The sequence below is a fragment of the Dermacentor variabilis genome, chromosome 10 (genome assembly GCF_050947875.1).
Source record: "Dermacentor variabilis isolate Ectoservices chromosome 10, ASM5094787v1, whole genome shotgun sequence".
NCBI classification, from domain to species: Eukaryota; Metazoa; Arthropoda; class Arachnida; order Ixodida; family Ixodidae; genus Dermacentor; species Dermacentor variabilis.
The window spans coordinates 26,875,769-26,892,806 of NC_134577.1; the positions used below are offsets into that span (position 1 = coordinate 26,875,769).

General features: G+C 43.0%; 2 protein-coding genes across 9 annotated transcripts in view; both read left to right on the forward strand.

Moving 5' to 3' along the window:
• Positions 1–17,038, forward strand: part of LOC142560208 (uncharacterized) — a 187,200-nt gene that overhangs the window by 62,532 nt on the left and 107,630 nt on the right. The gene's annotated exons all lie outside the window — the stretch shown is intronic.
• Positions 513–16,052, forward strand: LOC142559463 (uncharacterized). 8 transcript variants are annotated; one of them, XM_075671059.1, is made up of 7 exons: positions 1,445–1,695; positions 1,796–1,867; positions 7,344–7,470; positions 8,326–8,431; positions 11,352–11,443; positions 12,224–12,332; positions 15,803–16,052. In XM_075671059.1, the coding sequence occupies exons 3-7, from the start codon at positions 7,359–7,361 to the stop codon at positions 15,900–15,902; spliced, it is 519 nt and encodes a 172-aa protein (XP_075527174.1). In that variant the 5' UTR covers positions 1,445–1,695; positions 1,796–1,867; positions 7,344–7,358; the 3' UTR covers positions 15,903–16,052. The 8 variants fall into 8 exon arrangements, with proteins under 8 accessions (XP_075527172.1, XP_075527176.1, XP_075527173.1 ...); XM_075671057.1 differs by lacking the exons at positions 1,445–1,695; positions 1,796–1,867 and adding an exon at positions 513–614 and having other exon boundaries at positions 7,340–7,470; positions 15,803–16,051; XM_075671058.1 differs by lacking the exons at positions 1,445–1,695; positions 1,796–1,867 and adding an exon at positions 516–614.

Genomic DNA, 17,038 nt, shown 5'->3' on the forward strand with positions numbered 1-17,038 from the left:
TTCTACCAGAAAATTTCTGTTAGCATAATGAGCCTGTGTGCAGTATGATAAGCCTTCAGTGCATCAAGTAAGTGACTGCTTCTCGTCTGGAATTAAGGCATGTTTTCTCCCTGCAATTTATAGCCACCAAAGAAGCGCAACTACCGCAGCAAGAAGTTTAAAGCCCCTTATATTAACATATATGAGATATCCAACTAACTTGTAGGTCAGCTCCATCAGGCCACCGTGCTTGACGGCATCAAAAAGTTTGGTGTTGCAGCTAGAACAATGCTTGCAGTTTGGTTTTCAGAAATCTTGACTTTTTCATTGGAACAATGTCTACACAGGCAATAACTTATGTTGTAAAATACTGCATGAAGACATGTTCGTAACAAAACGAAGCGACGGAAAAGGCGTCAAGGCGCAACTTCTTGATAACTGTCAGGAAGACGACAATTTGCCCTAAGCACAGCATTCGCTCAACCTTTCCTTCTTATGGAGCGAAATAGCATATATAATAGTTAGCAAGATTAGGATCCGGAATCATTACGAGTACTTTCACAAACTTTGTGTTGACCACGACAGAAAAAGATATGACTATACATCAAGGGCCGAATTCACAAAGCTATTTTTACGTAAGTGTTCTTCGCCAATGGCTCGCTGCCTCCACTAATAATATTTTCAACATCGGAATTAGCTTAAATTTTTTCTTACGAACAGTTCTAGCGGAAAAACGTTTTGCGGACATGGGCCCGAATTATAGCCTCTCAGCTATAATTCTGTGGGGCTATGCAAGCAACAAACCTGCAACGTCATAATGGTTTCTCGCTGCAAAATTATTTTTGCTTGAAATAAGTGCGGTAGGACTAAGTCATTCTTCAAGAACAATACTTTTTCTAGGTATAATTGATGTTGCACGAAGTACATTTCGTCAAAAGGTGCAGAAAAAAGAGGTTGAAGCACCAAACTACCAAGCACTAAATTTCCTAAGAAGTGCTCCTGGAATGCTTCTTTTTCTACGTATGCGAGGATCTCGCGGCAACCTATGCCGTGAACACTGTACAAAGAAAGGACATTTACTTTAATGCTAGAAACACTATTGTCTATGGGCCGTATCGTCTGGCAGCAATGTTAGAAATAACTGAACTACACCTGGAACACCAAGCGGCTACTGCATAATTGTTAATACGAATCAGGACGTTTAGAAATTTAGACATTTAGCAGGCGCAAGAATGTCTAACCAAGCCATCGACCAGAGTTGAGAGCACGACTGATAAATTGCAACTCCACACCCATCATATACCAAAAACACCCTTTGTCTAATTATTTCCGCTTAAATGAAATTTTTACATGCAGCTATTCACTGCAGTGCGCGCTTTCCTGTTTTAACCTTTTCGGTCCTCTGTGGCAAAATACTTCCAGATAGTCGTCACGAGTGACAACGCAAGCGATAGAAGAAATAAGACCGTGGAAACGCAACGTGAAAAGTTCTTGGCTGAGAAAAGAAGTGATGTGCAACGAGAGAAAAGGGGAAAGCGAAGGCAAAGATCAACAAAAGGATGCAGGCGAAAGAGCGGAGATTGTTGGGTCCTCAATGTGGTGAAAATGCCTGTCCAGTCGTGTTACGAGAATGTCAGTGGACAGCTGTGTTAACGCTTGACCGCGGAGAGCCTTACCGGCAGTACATCGATTTGACCTTCACGACCCGATACCCAGGTACTGTGTTGTAGCAATGCGCAGCCGTCCCCCACCTGTATAAATCTTGAGAAGCGTGACGACGACCGGCTGGTATTCCACGGCATCCGTCCTTTTCCAGCGGCTCTTGTAAGGCGTGTCATCTACCAGCCTTCCCGAGGGGCTCGAAAGCAAACATCGACGCAGATTGAAGGTCAGCCTCCCCTGCATTACGCTGCGATAGGCAAGCAACACCATCTCCTCAATTGACGGCCATAGAACATAAGCTAGCCTGTTTGTCCAAATACTTATGTCTAGAGGTTTTGTTGCTTCTAAGGTTAGGCCTTTGTGTGCTTCATGTGTTCTGACTTATGAGCTCACGTTCGTTATCATTTAACTTTACGCTTTGAAATGTTAGTTTGTGGCTCTAGTTGTGTATCCGGTCGCTCTATCGGGTGCCAGAGCTGGTGACAGCAGTGTTCAGGTCGCTTGGCCACACTTCAAGAGCTTTTGTGTAGTATTAATTGCAAGAAAGGCAGCGTACTATCAGAATTCTAATCAATGAGGGACAGCGTCATTAAAAGGGCACCAAAGGAAAATAATATGTCAAGTTTAATCGCAGACTATTTGTCTAGAAATCTATCGATGTTTTTTTGTGTGAATATGACGCTTTGTTGCACAGGAAATTGCCACCGAAGGTCCTGCTGCTGCCCCTAAATTTCAACCACCCACTACAAAACGAACGAGTCGGCCTCTCCACTTGAGCTCTCTCTGTCAGGCTTTCTTTGAATCAGCTAGTGCTTACAACACAGGAGGTGTAGCATAGTCTGCTACAGGTGGCGCCACTTAAATTTTTCATTTTCATCATTATGGCGGTCAAAAAAAATATTTCTTCTCCCTACGATTGACAAATTAGTTGTTACAGAAGCGTTATCTTTCAATCTCGCTCGATTTGATATTCTACTTTAGTGCCTCTTTAGAAGAGAGCGATGAGATGCTCATCTTTTGGACAAATGATGACGGTGTGGCGTCATGAAGAAAGAATGCTAGAAGCCTGATGTTCCTCACAGTGAGCAAGACAGCGAAGGGGCCCTAAAAGAAACATTTTCCAAGTCGCCGGGGAAAGAGCTGTACTGCGTGATGGCTCATAAGGGGACAGTATGCTGGTCTTGTGCGACTCAATAGATAGCCTGCTCGTTATTACTAATGTTACGTGTGGGCCAAATATAACGGTTACAGTGCATTTGCAAGCGCAGATACATTAAGTGCTAAGATGAAAACCAGCTGGCTCCGCAATCACAAAAACCTCTCGTCGTTTTTCTTGTGACAGTCGATCTGTCTGTCTGTCTAGACCTGATGGGGGAAAGTCGTTGGGCTGCTGCTAAATATTTGTGGCGTGCAGGGAGCTGAAGTTCTCGAGTTTGACGGCTTGGTAAGTTTCGCTGCTGTGGCGTTAAGCGGAATAAGGGCGGAAAGAGACGTTCCTTATCGTTTCTTCTCGCCCTTATTCCGCTTTACGTCGCAACATGATGCCCCAAATGGTCCATCAGTCAATTATTTCACTGGTAGTCCGAGCTGTGGACATACTGGGTGGGCCTGGAGTGGTCTCGCAAGTAAAATTAATTACTTGGCAGAGCAAACTATATTGGGCCTGTTTAACACAAAATGAGTTTCTGACAAAACCAACGTGATGGAATGCCGGTCAATACAGGACAATGAACACCTGTTAAATGTGCGGGTAAATGTGACAGAGGTGGTAGTGGCACTCTGGTTGTCGTGAGAAACTTACCTGCAGACACTTGAAAGTTCTCGAGTGCAGTCAGTGGTCGCAGTGGCATCATGGGCGTACTTTCTGATTGAGGTCGCAATGGTCGGAGGCCAAGTGTTTACCTGCAGTAGTGTTTTTTGGCCATACAAGAGATAGAGCTTGACGCAGCGAGCAATGCAGAGACGGGAATACTTCCAGGCGCAGTTAACCTGAGATAAAGAAAGGTTCCATGTCAAGGAAGTCGACTGAAATGTATTTCGAGAGCCCGCGTGCGAGTATTCGGGTCAAACTCTTGGTGAGACCGCTCGTTTGTGGATCCTGGGAGGGGGTAACTCTATGCTAGTCTAGTAAGCACATACAATGCCATCAATAATCTTTGACAAAACGGGGACGTCTTAGGGCCTGTGAGAATTTGACGGGGAGCACCAGGCATCAAGATAACGTCGCGCAGGGAAGTCGACCACATGAGGGGCGCAAGAGGTCAGAAGAGCACGTGTGTAGATGCCTATGCTGAATGTAGACGCCAACCGAGGAGGCCAAAACCGACATGACCAAATGTATCGGCTGGCATGTCACGTGGCTGCTGGTAACCAGCGGGGAGCAGAGATCATGCGGTATTAGTTCACAAATGGTGGCGTATCGTCGTAGGGGACCTTCAAGGCAAGGTAGAAAAAAGCGGCGGCTTACTCGGTCAATGGTATGAGCCATACCAACGCGTCTAATCATAGATAGGTCATTCTTCTCTTTGAGGACGGTCCAGCTACGGAATAACAAGTAGAACATCAGAGCCTTCGAGATGACCATTACGAGGGTACAGAGTACCGTCCGAGAGGACGAAGAGGTGTAAGAAAGCTTCGGTGGTCGAAGATTCAAAACGGTCGATAAATTCTTTCAGAGAGGCGCTAGTACATTGCTCGTTGGTGGTACGGTGGATCTAGGATGCGGAGAAAATCCAAATACAATTAGCGCTGTCAGTATCAAATGTCAGAGTTGTCGACAGGGCAACGCGACAGATTATGAGCATTCTGGTGCAGCTAAGCTTGTCAGCCACGGAATACAAAAACTCTTGGAACCTCAAAGCCGAAAAAGATGCTAGACATTGTCAAGGGTGAATATAAATAACAGCGCCAGTATGAATGCCATGCTTGACAGGGAGCGTCTGGTCTAGAGAGCAACTCTTAATGTTGAAAAGATCCTCGTGAGAAATATAACACGACACAGCTGTTCAGTATATGCGGAGCTAAAATTTCCGCCGCAATTGTTTTTCGAATTTGTCTATCAGTGCAAGAAGCAGACTTTAGAGGCCTGTTACGATCGGAGGAAACGTCATTTGGTAAAATCGTTGAGTGATATCCGTCTTAAGGGTTAATTTAGGCGAGACCTTGAGGCATAAAATTCCGGTAAACCGTGATTGTCAGAAGTGTGAACTTCAGCGCCGATCCGCTAGATTGAAAGGTCGTGCAGCGAAATGAGGAAATACTCTTCACCAGGAATGGGTTGGGAGGACACTACAAAATACGCTAACGATATTGGCCACAGTTAAAAAAAGCTGGCATATCTAGAAAATCTCGAGAATTTGTAAACACAATGTGTCTGTATCTTGTAAAAGTGAGTGTCGCATATTGTGTGCGTGCCAGTTGATGTGCATAATATTGTTTCACGGGTCTCTTGCGAATGCCTAGAGGGTATTTTGTTGCTTATTCACCGTGACGAAGTCAAGTACTGCTGCCAAAATTGTTAGGTGATAAAAACATAATGCTGACTTACTAACTGTGGGAATTGGCACACACGAAGCTTCCATAAGCCAGCAAAGGGAGAATGACACATTACGACAATTAACGCCTTGCAGATTTCAGCGACAAATCAGCCTCTCAGCCACTATACAGAGAAAATGGAACTTTTATTGAGCATTACAATGTGTTGAGTCACAAGACACGACGTCCCTGCCGTTTTAGAAACGTGCTACCAGCCAAGGAGGTACTAAAAATACCTGATGTTCTCTGATCCCCACGCGAAGCCTGTAGCTACTACACTCCGCTCTATGTGGCTGTCAAGCGGTACTTGCAAAACCTCGTCTGCTACGACAGACTGTATCTAAATCACCTAGAACTTTCGAAATTGAACCTGAGCCACATGGTATTCCTTATGATGTTCCAGCCACTATATGTTAAAGTGGAATGGCCCGTTAGCTTGGAGACCTTTGGAGTCAACTATTTCACAGACGACAAAGCTCATGGATGGCCTGTCTGTTACGGCCATTGCTCCAGTAACTGAGTTTTCCATCGGTTTGAATGGTACTATGGGCCCGTACTTCATACATCTGTTGCAGTGTGCTACTCCCGTTCCCCCACACATATATATTGAACAGTTTTTAAGGAGTATTATTACAGTTATTCTACTAGCGTTCTTTCAATAGCCCCGCTGAGTTGTGCCTTCCTATGCGGGTCGGTGGAATACGAAGCGTCTGCTCTAACGCTTGAAAGTTGGGTGGCTTAAAATTCTGTTTTCGAATGATACATACCGTCATTGTTCTTGCTTGCTCTTCTAAGACATCTCTCCATGTATCGAGAGCTACACGCTGTCGTGAGTGCGTTTAATGCCGGAATAAGAATATGCAGAGAGCACAAGTTTTTTTCTTAATGTGAGATGCCACTATGTGCGGGCTGAGCTATACAGTTAAACTGGCTGCTCGTTTAATTCTATGTAACCCTATAAACCAGGCGATGAAACATTTTATCATTCTGGAAAGGAGCGCTGGTTGTACAGGTAATAAATACACCAGTTATATATCCTGCTAAACATTTCAGTTTTTCTCGTTGCTGTGATGGGCGGTCGACATCTGAGTGCACCTATATAATGTCACAATTCGGCCAGGGAATAAACGAGTGTTATGTTCGCCCTCTATTGTAAGTATTGTTTAACAGTCTCGGAAGAGAACAGCAGTTTACGATAGGTAGCGAAGCACTGGAAGTGGTAAGGGAATACATCTACTTAGGGCAGGTAGTGACCACGGATCCGGATCATGAGACTGAAATAACCAGAAGAATAAGAATGGGCTGGGGTGCGTTTGGCAGGCATTCTCAAATCATGAACAGCAGGTTGCCACTATCCCTCAAAAGGAAAGTGTATAACAGCTGTGTGTTACCAGTACTCACATATGGGGCAGAAACCTGGAGGCTTACGAAAAGGGTTCTGCTGAAATTGAGGACGACGCAACGAGCTATGGAAAGAAGAATGATGGGTGTAACGTTAAGGGATAAGAAAAGAGCAGATTGGGTGAGGCAACAAACGCGGGTAAACGACATCTTAGTTGAAATCAAGAAAAAGAAATGGGCATGGGCCGGACATGTAATGAGGAGGGAAGATAACCGATGGTCACTAAGGGTTACGGACTGGATTCCAAGGGAAGGGATGCGTAGCAGGGGGCGGCAGAAAGTTAGGTGGGCGGATGACATTAAGACGTTTGCAGGGACAACATGGCCACAATTAGTACATGACCGGGGTAGTTGGAGAAGTATGGGAGAGGCCTTTGCCCTGCAGTGGGCGTAACTAGGCTGATGATGATGATGATGATGATGATGATGATGATGATGATGATGATGTTCGCCCTCTACTTGGTTTTCTTCTATATGTGTGTCCCATTACAACTCTACTATGTATCAACAGCAAACTGTGAGCTTGTTTGTCGAATGCGCCTTGTCTGTGAACACGTAGCATTATTGACTACAAATTTATTCGATAAACTTATTGACAATTTTATGTATAAACCATAAATTACCCAAAAGTTCTTTTGCAATCCATATTGCAAGCTAGCGAGTAAAAATGCAGTGCTGCTGTCACTGAATACTTCTCTTCAACAACGCAATAGGTTTACATTTTACTCGCCGCAGTAACGAGCTATTTCATAATTTCTTTCAGATAGAAATAACGTGGTGCCATGCTAGCAGGTGGAACGCTCATCATCGTGCTTTTCTTGCTGTCCTCGAGTGAAGCCTTCACGTTCTCAAACGTGAAAATTGTCCCTGTTGATGGCGTCCCCTCGTTGGGAGGTAAGCGCTATTGCCTGGAAAGCTGCGTTCCTTTGCGAAGATGCAAGTCGTAGACGATTCTAGCAGAAGACTATATTCAGTGGCACCTGGCGGATATCAGTATTGACTTATAAGGGAACAGATTGAATTGAAACCTGCTGTTCTGCGAGAGTGCATGGCATAATCGCAAGCATAAACCTTCCTCGCTTTTTAGGCCATGTTTAACCTTCACGTTAGTTTGCAAGGTAGTATAGGTAAATAATTGTTGTCAGCAATTACAGCGAATTTGGTTATTTCGCTGACCGAACTAAGGAAGTATGACTCAATATTTTACATACTAGTTCTCATTACAATGTATTTAGTGCGATAAAACTAGTTGGATAATACGGACACTGTCGTAAAGTTTTGCCGAACTTGCCTAGTATGGTGCCTACTACTCCGTGGTATATTAAAAAGTTGTAATATACATTATCCTTGTTTTCTGACGTCTGGGCTTAAATCAAATGAAATACGTAAAGCTCATATGACACAGTCATGATAACCAGCCTATTTTTAGTCAAATAGCTGCAGGACGAAGGCCTCTCTTTCCCTGCGACCTTCAATTACCCCGGTCCTGCGCCAAACAATTTCAACATGATCATTTAAGAAAGCTTTATTCCGTATAATACCGCCAGAATTTTATGTCGATTATATTCCACGTTATTAAAGAGCGAGCGTAACCAGCATAACCAGTGCCCTGCTCAGGAGTGAATATGTTGCTTTCGAGCATCTACTTCACGTGAGCTATATAACAGGATATAGGCGAAAATTAATAATTGGCAGCGTTTTATTTGTGTCATATACGTATGTACACACTCTAAATAATTTTTTTTGCAGGGAAGTGCACATACAAGGGACAAACGTTTCGTTTGAGCTTGGACGTAGCCGATAGATGTGAACGATGGACTTGTTATGCTGACACCAACGTTGTGGTGGTAACGAAGTACGTTAACGCTTAAAGCGGTGCCATTGTAACTAGTGGGTAGACCGGAAAAGATTACGTCTATACGCGTGCTTTCAATGAGCTTCTTTAGCATCTTTTTGATCTTTCAACCATATCCAACATTTCGTACGAAAATTGGGAAGAAGGGACCCGGATAGAAGGCGATACATCAGCATAAACATTTTTATTTGTCGAATGAACGTTTCATTTTAGTTTTGTATTTTCTTTAGGGACACATGCTCTTCAAAAGAAAATTCTACTGCAATGAAGTTGTAATATTACCAAAAGTTATGCCCTTGAGCTCCAGTATCTTGCCTACCCGAGTTCAAGAGAAACCCAGAAGCCTTCCTAAAGCATAGACATGTTGATAGCGTCTGCCACATCTCAGTGTAATAATATTTCACATTCGTTATTTAATACAGAAGATCGACAATCATATCAGTGTAGTATAATGAAACTTCTGAAAGGCAGAAATTATGCCTGGAAAAGCACAAGATATGGCAGCTAACTTGACTAAGACGATTTCTTCTTTTAGTTGTGAGCATTGTAAGCGGAAAATCACCGTATTCCCTATTTCAAATTAATACGAAGAGCAAGCACCTTAAAGCGCTCAGCAATAAAAACGTCTTCCAGAATCGCGTCAGCACCCAGGTTCTGTGTCAGGATCCTACTTCGACGAAAGTTAGGACCCAGTAGCGCTTCTAGAGTCCATACCACGGCGTGGTTATCAATAACTCAAATACTGCGTTCGTAAATATACCAGAAACGTATCTTAGCAGAGATACTCACAATCACGAATGGAACATCTTCAATTGATGTGCACATCTATCATTTAGCTGTTTATTCCAAATTAACCTGCCATATCCAGGTTTTTCTTCCTAGCATTTAGTTAGGGGAGAGAAAGATAGATAGCGAGAACTCATGGATCCTGCAGCTGTTTCCCTGGCAGCATACATGGCATGCTTCTCGATATGAATAGGATGAAAAATGAAATGATGTGCGCAGTTTACAACAAAGATGCATCCCATACGCAAAACACAACACATCATACTAAACTAAGGTGTCTCATTCTCTAGAAAACAGAAAAGTGCATTCGTTGCGCAAGATGCAAAGGCAGAGATAGTCCATGGGCCAAGGAAGTGTCTTGGTTCATGGGATGACAGTTAGTGAATTTCGAGTGCGGAGATTAAGGTTGTGCTTTGTAGTGTATACAGCCTGCAGCCGCAGATTAGGTTGGTTATATCTTCCAGTACTTTGCACGCAAGGCATATGTGGTGATGTTATCAGTTTGGTTTTAACTGAGAAATATTTTTTTGCCACGTTTAAAGGAATATGGCGTAGACATGCCCTGTCGTGCTTGTTAAGAGGAAGCTTTAGCTCTGGGGCTTCTATCTAAATACATGGGAAAGGAGACCTTTTTTTTTATCAGAAACTGCACCAAATTTGACCAGGTTCGTTACATTTAAAAGAAAAGGTTAAAATATAGTTACTTTTGGAGACGTAAGTTTTGTTTAACCTGTTAAAATTTTAATCAAAATTGTCAAAAATCACAAATTTCAAGAACAAGAAACTGTGAACTTCAGAACACCTTAAAAAAGTTTACACCCTTTGGGGCTTATTTTGTCCCGAAACGATAATCGCCATCCGCCTTGCTTGCGTTTCCTATCTTGAAAACGTGGTGCTCGCTACTTTCGGGTCGAGAATGACGTGTCAGGCTGATAACGCGCAAGCCGTTGGCGACTTGGAAGTACCGGGCTCGCAGTGTTAAAGAAATGCGGGCAAGACAGATGACGATTATTGTTTGGGGACAAAATACAACCTAAGGGTGTAAGCTTTTTTTAGAGGAAAGTGCAACTCAGCAATGAAAACAGATACCGCAGTTCTGTAAATTGCATCTAATAGCACAGCTAAAATGGACAAATTTGGTGTATTATACATAGTTGTCAAATACAATACTAATGTGCGAGCAGTACATTCGCGATATTTTGTAAACATTGTAACGGATTCACGTAAGAGATAATATGTCAAATTTGTCTGCTTTGTATTTTCTGATGGGTGCAATTGACAGTACGGGGATATGTTTTTTGATGCAGATGGAAAAATTTGTAATGTTTGGGATTCCATTTTTTTGAAACGCACAAATATATGAAAGTTCTTCTTAAAGAATGAAGCCGTAAATCAGAATTCCGCTTCCAACAGTCGCTAGAATATAAAATTTTCTCTCAAATGCCAGAAATTCCATTAAAATCGGCCCGGGGGTTGTCTCAGAGAAAAGCGTTTCTGTGTTTTACATGTATTTGAATAGGCGGCGTCCAAGTTGGGGGCGAGCCAAAGCTTTCTCCTAAGGCCACATGACATGCGACACTCGCACACATAATCGTGTGTGAGGGGATTTCCGTACTGCGTTTCCGAATCAGTCCTGACCTCACGCTGCGTGCACCATGCAAGACACGGCACCAGAGCTTGTCCATGATTCGTAGAGAGAAGCATCAAAAATGTATCTGTAGTGTTGTGTGCTGAACAAGCAGAGCAGTCAGCGAGTACATTACCCGCTACAGCGTAATCAGAAGGCTTCCACTGTAGAGGAACGCTCTTATGAATACCACACGCTTCGATGTGTGAGCAGTTGTTGTAGGTCGTTGGCACGTGGGAGTTTCAGAGATAACGGGGCAGCACGTGAGTCTGTAAAGATGGTCCAGGAGCTCAGTGGCTGCTTCAATATGTAAGTGAAAGCTACTATCAGCGCTGGCAGTTCGGTGACAACGGAAGGCGCTTGGCGGTGTTTTGGCCATTAAGGTTTATGCATGGTGTATAGACACTTTCGAATGAAGAGCACTTTCCCTTGATATCGAAAAGGACTGCACTCTGGAATATTTGACCTGAAGAAATGAAACGATTAAAACATCCTGGCTCGTTTTAGGTGTGGAGAAACTCCGCAAGGCTGCTCTCTAAGCTCGAAAGGGACGAAAAGTTTGCCATTTTGCTGCAATACGACTTGCAACATGAAAACATGTGAGTCCTCGCAATAATACAATAGTTTTCAGAGATAACAGTTGTGGAAAGCTTAATGTTGTGACACTAATATCATATCCTGTCACGTTCACTTTTAAAATGTAAGCATGAAGTGTAAACTACGTTAAAATAGACACATGAAGATTTCATAGCATCCTCAGGTTGTTTGATAAACAGTTAGCTTTGTCGGGAATTGTGTGGCAAGCTTTTGATGATTTATCAAAGGAAACACCGGTGTAGTTCATGAGACCACAGTCCGAGGATAAAATACTCAAAACTGGTACTGGCATGACTATTTCCTCTAAAAGAACATGACTTCAGAATTTGTACTCTTTGATTTTGTAACTGCAATTCGTTATGACAGAATAAAACAAAGTAGGAGAAGCTTCTCAATATTTTACGGAACATTGTATTTTCTCGCTTCAAGTCACTTACCCGAGGCGAAATTGCGGCCCCTCTCAGAGGCGACTTCTAGAAAAAAAAATATTTTTACGTGAAAAAATACTGACACAACTACAAGTGAAAAAAATCCACTCCTTCCCGTGAAAATATTGTACATGAAAATTTTTGAAGTTAAAAATATTGTGTTGAAATTTCATTTAACCAAAATTTGAAAAGTGCACTCTTGTGAAATATTGCTTTCAAAAACGTTTGCCAAGAGATAAATGCCGGGCGTCATAAAGAGACACCAAGATGCTTAGGCACTTTTTCTTCGCTCTTTTGTAAATCACTGGTTGATAGAAAGCACAAGCTGAAAATAACCCAAAGTTCAATATGCAGACATGTGTCTCACCAGCGATGGCAGGCTGTTGAAGGATGGAGACGATATGAAGTTGAGTGAGCCATGCGTGAGGTACATTTGCAAGAAGGGAATACTTGTTACACAAACGTAAGTAACTCGCTTTTATCGGAAAGTCTGGAATTAGAAATTTGCCTTGGATATTTTGGTGCTATTAGTAAAAATGTACATGAGGGATGTTTAGCCGGTGGCGCAAAATCGCTCAATAATGAAACACTAAAGCGAATGTTTTTCAGTCCTCTTAAAAGCTTCAACGACTTGAAAAAAAAAGGTTTAGCGCGGGTAGCGAACGTTTCAAATATATCAACAGGTGATAGCTCTCCTTTCTGTACATTACTGGACAAGTAATTACTGAAGAAACATTACAAAGCCAGGCAATGAAATCCCTAATAAACAACGAGTTGGATAAAACTCCAATGTTAGTAAAGTAACTGTAAATACATTGAGTACTGAAATAACCACCGCTTGGGTGTGGTTAGGCCATTATGATTGCTTTGTTTAAGTTAAGACAAAATGAAGTGCGGCGTACTCTACGAATATACTTACCATAGTAATCCATTGTTGGCATGCGAATAGTCTGAAAGAACGGCGTTCTAAGGACTTCTAGAATAATCGCGCAAATTTTTCATTTTGTGCAACACCTACACTCCAAGAAAAGTTTACACTCTTTGAGCCGTATGTTTCCACGGAACAATAAACTCGATGTCTCTTGTCCGCATTTCCTTTCTTTAACTCTGCGAGTCCGGTACTTCCCAGTAACGAACGGCATGCGCGTTATCAGCATGACATAGCATTGCCGACAGGAACGAAAGTAGCAGTAGACCGCAAAGGGTGTAAACTTTTTTAGTGTGTATTCTGAGTTTGTACTGATTGAGAATAAAAAGAAGTAAGCAGTTTCGTGCGAAGGGAGAAGCATTGAACGCTACAGTCAAGTTTGGCATTGCACTGAAGCTCACGAAACGGTGTTCAACAATACGCGGGGGTGATATCTTGGCGCGACAAAATCACAAAATTTTGGAGGACGCTTAAGTTTCGCCTTTAAGAGTTGAACACGATAGCATTCAAAGATACCCGATTGTTTCTCACGCTTCCCGGCAAGTGCAGCTTATGTAACCGTAATGTTTACCAGGAAACGCTCGAGCCGAACGCTATGCACTAAGACGTGATCTCTGGTTGAAACGCCGCCTCTTGCAGGGGCCGCGATGCGGCGGAGGCGAGCGCCATCTGGAAGTCTTTCAAGGAAGCGGACGCGCTGCTCTGTAGACTTTGAGATATTTACATGGCGGGGTGCACAAATGGCGGACGCCGTCTGCGGTCTTTGAATTGTAGAAACGCTGCAAAAGGGGTTTGTTTGAGCTTTCGCGTTGTAGAATTATGTTTTCTCGCATATTCAAATTACAATCCGAGAGCTACTAGATGTGTAGGTTCTGCGTAAGTCGTAGTTTACAATTTTCACACGTGTTTTAGCTTGAGAAATTGAATCATGCAAAATTCTTGCGTCACATGGGGAGCCTGGGAATGTGTAATTCGAAAATCGTTTTGCCGAGACGACGACCGACACGGGACAACTGACGCCGACGTAGGACATTTTCTGCGACACGGGCTCCTTAACCCTATCGCCAAGGTATATGTAAACAGGTAGCGAAGCATCCATAGAAGCCCACATGTCAAGAAAATGGCTGCTCGTTGCAACCATCGCCATATACGTATCGTGGAGACGACAGCAAGCAAAAAAAAAAAAAAGATTGACGTCACAACCGCGAATCGCAGTGACGTCAAGATCATATGCTGTTTGGCACGAATGTTTGAATTTCTTTATTGTCCGGCATTTCGACCGCTACGCCAGCAGTTATTTTTCTTTTGAGGCTGAGGCAAGCTTACGACTCGCCTCAGCTGAAACGCCAGCGTGTTCTTTAACTGTAGGAGTGGTGTATGTCTTAAGGTGAACATAATTAGGCTGTTATTGTCGGCGATTGCTACAGTAGCTTCCTTAGGAAAGTCAGCGAATAGGATGGAAATAATCGACACTGCCACAGAGGTTTCAAAAGCAACTTCACTTTTAATCGTCTAGAATAATGCAACCAATATAATTGACCAAACAAAACATGTTTCAGTGAATGAAATGTACCATGGCCAGCAGAGAGTCGTAATGTATAGCAACATATTCCTTTTCCTTTTCCCATGTTTCACATGTTTAACATGTTCCTTTTCACAGAAACATTCGTAATTCCTTGCAACACTATCTACTCACATGCGACAGTTATCAGACAAGGCAACATTGCCCCACATTATCATTTAGAGAACATTCGACTCACTAATTTTACTGCCCGTCAGACACTCAGAGCCTGTGTGTCGGAAAGTAAACGAATATAGCGCGGCGTTTCTTCGCGGAGCATTCCGATTTTATCGTCACGACGAGACAAGTGCGTTGGAAGCCGCAGCGTCAACTTGCACGATAACAAAAAATCTTAAACTCACACCTTTCGCCAATGAATGCCGTGTGCTAGGTCACGCATAATTTGAAGTAAAGCGCACGCCACACTTTCAACAAACACGCAAGGAAATAAAAAAAAAGAAACTCGGACGAAACCGCCGCGTTGAAGTGAGCAACGCCATTCCGTAAGGCATAATAGCTTGTTTGCACAGTCTTGCCAAGTCTTGCACTAGAACCACTGGTCAGTAGGGGTCACCTAGAACTAACTAACAAATTGTGAAATAGAAAAAAATAGCAATTGTTATTGTAGTACATCAAAAATGTTTGAAATGGAATATTTAATCGTATGACAGTATTCTGACCAAAAAAATTGGAACACTTCTTTCACATAGGCTTTCTAGATTCAGTATTTGTACCTCCTTCACCTAGTCGCGCTTCAATCGTGCACCATGCACTAACCAATATCTTTGGCGATAGGTTTTGGCGCGCTTTTTGTTCCAAGCTTCGCGACCAATTTCAATGGACCTTGCTGTCGCGTTGAAAGGCAAGTGTTGCGGCGCAATTCAACGAGAGCCGTGGCAGCTACCAAGCATAACAAACTGTGTTTTTAGCTGGAAGTGCACTGTCTATTTCTACACCACGGTGTGGTATGGACACAGCCGCAGAGCAGGAAAGTCAGTTTGTGCGCACTGGGCTCACGTCCGCAGCGAAAAGCTTAACGGAGCCCTGGTTCTTTGATATAGTCGAATGAGCGTATCTGGCGTCTCTGCAGACCTCCTAACCATTCCGCGCGTAGCCAGCACCGATGCACCATTGTAGCAGGGGCGGCACGGAGACGGTGTTGCGGGTGCCATTGACGGAGCCCAGTAATGACGCCAAATCACCTGGGTTGTCCGTATAATTGCTATGGCCATAAAATTTTACGGCATACGTTCACCGCCATTGAAACCACTGGATCGATAGATATGAATGATTCTGATTATTATCCAGATTGAAATAAAAAAAAAAAACATGGCCGGCTACTTCGGATTGTGCCGTACTGCTTAGTAAGCCAAATTAGAGTAGCGTTTTGATTAACTATTCAATGCTTTTGGGCGTGTTCTAATAATTGCCACATCTTTGACAGGTGCCAAACGTACACGGACACGAAATGCAGTGCTTCTCAAGTGGACAAATGCGCGCCATATCCGGCATGCTGCGGCATTTCGAAAGTTTGTGCAGGTTGAAAAATTAGAAGTGGATTTAATCATCGTAATTCTTGAAAGAAGATGGCAACAAGACAGCGTTGCCAGCCTTATGCTTTTGTCAATGTTTCTTTTTTTCCCCGATAGCTTGGTTTATTGTTATGCACTGCAGTAATCCTCAAATAAAGGTGGTACGTCTAATTTTATAAATTGCAAAATATCTTGTTAACCATGTAATGTACAAACACAATTACAAATCAAGAAAAACATCATTTGTTTGAGCTTGTGTTTGCCCATGGAGATTGCATTCTTAGACAAAGAAAGTTTCTATTTTTTTGGTTATTACCGGATTGACGTACTAATTATTTTTTAGTAACTGCTTTGTTGAACTAATGCACAGCGGAAAGTTCACTCCAGCAAATAAAAAACGCAACTACGGGCTTTGCAGTAAGCTAACCGCGCTTTATTCAGCCTTTTGAGACATCAAAATCGGCCGAGGATATATGGCACATTGATCATTACCGGGGCAAAACCCAGTCTTAACTCTTGCGCGTCACTGGTGTTGTGGACTAGAAATTTTGTGAGCGGGACGTTTTAGAAGGGAAGATGCTAGGTTGGAACTCATAGTTGCTGTTTTAATGCCAAGCATTCTTTGCCTCATCCTTAGCACTTTGCGGTAGGTAGCAAGGTTGTTGTCTAGCCTCGCTTGAAGAAAAAAAAATGTATGGCCGATGGGGAAATCCAACCACGGCTGTAGAACACAGCAGCCGTGTGCTTTTAACCCTTAGGCTAAGATTACAGATTTTTTCCTTTATTGCACTCTCATAGCATAAGGGGCACAAAGAACGATATTGCCAGACCAGACCGATGGAGGTAAAAGTACAGGGGATGGGGGGGACTCGGCACCATAGTCTTGTAATCATCACTTCAGTTTTTCTAGAGGAGTACCATTTGCTGTTCCAAGGAAAACTTAGATGGGGGAAATCAGATGTTGCCAATGATGATTGCGCGAAGCTATTTGTAGTAGTATATTTTGGAATCTGAACCTGGCAACGTTTAACGTTAGAACGCTATCTAGTGAGGCGAGTCTAGCAGTGTTATTGGAGGAATTAGAGGGTAGTAAATGGGATATAATAGGGCTCAGTGAGGTTAGGAGGACAAAAGAAGCATATACAGTG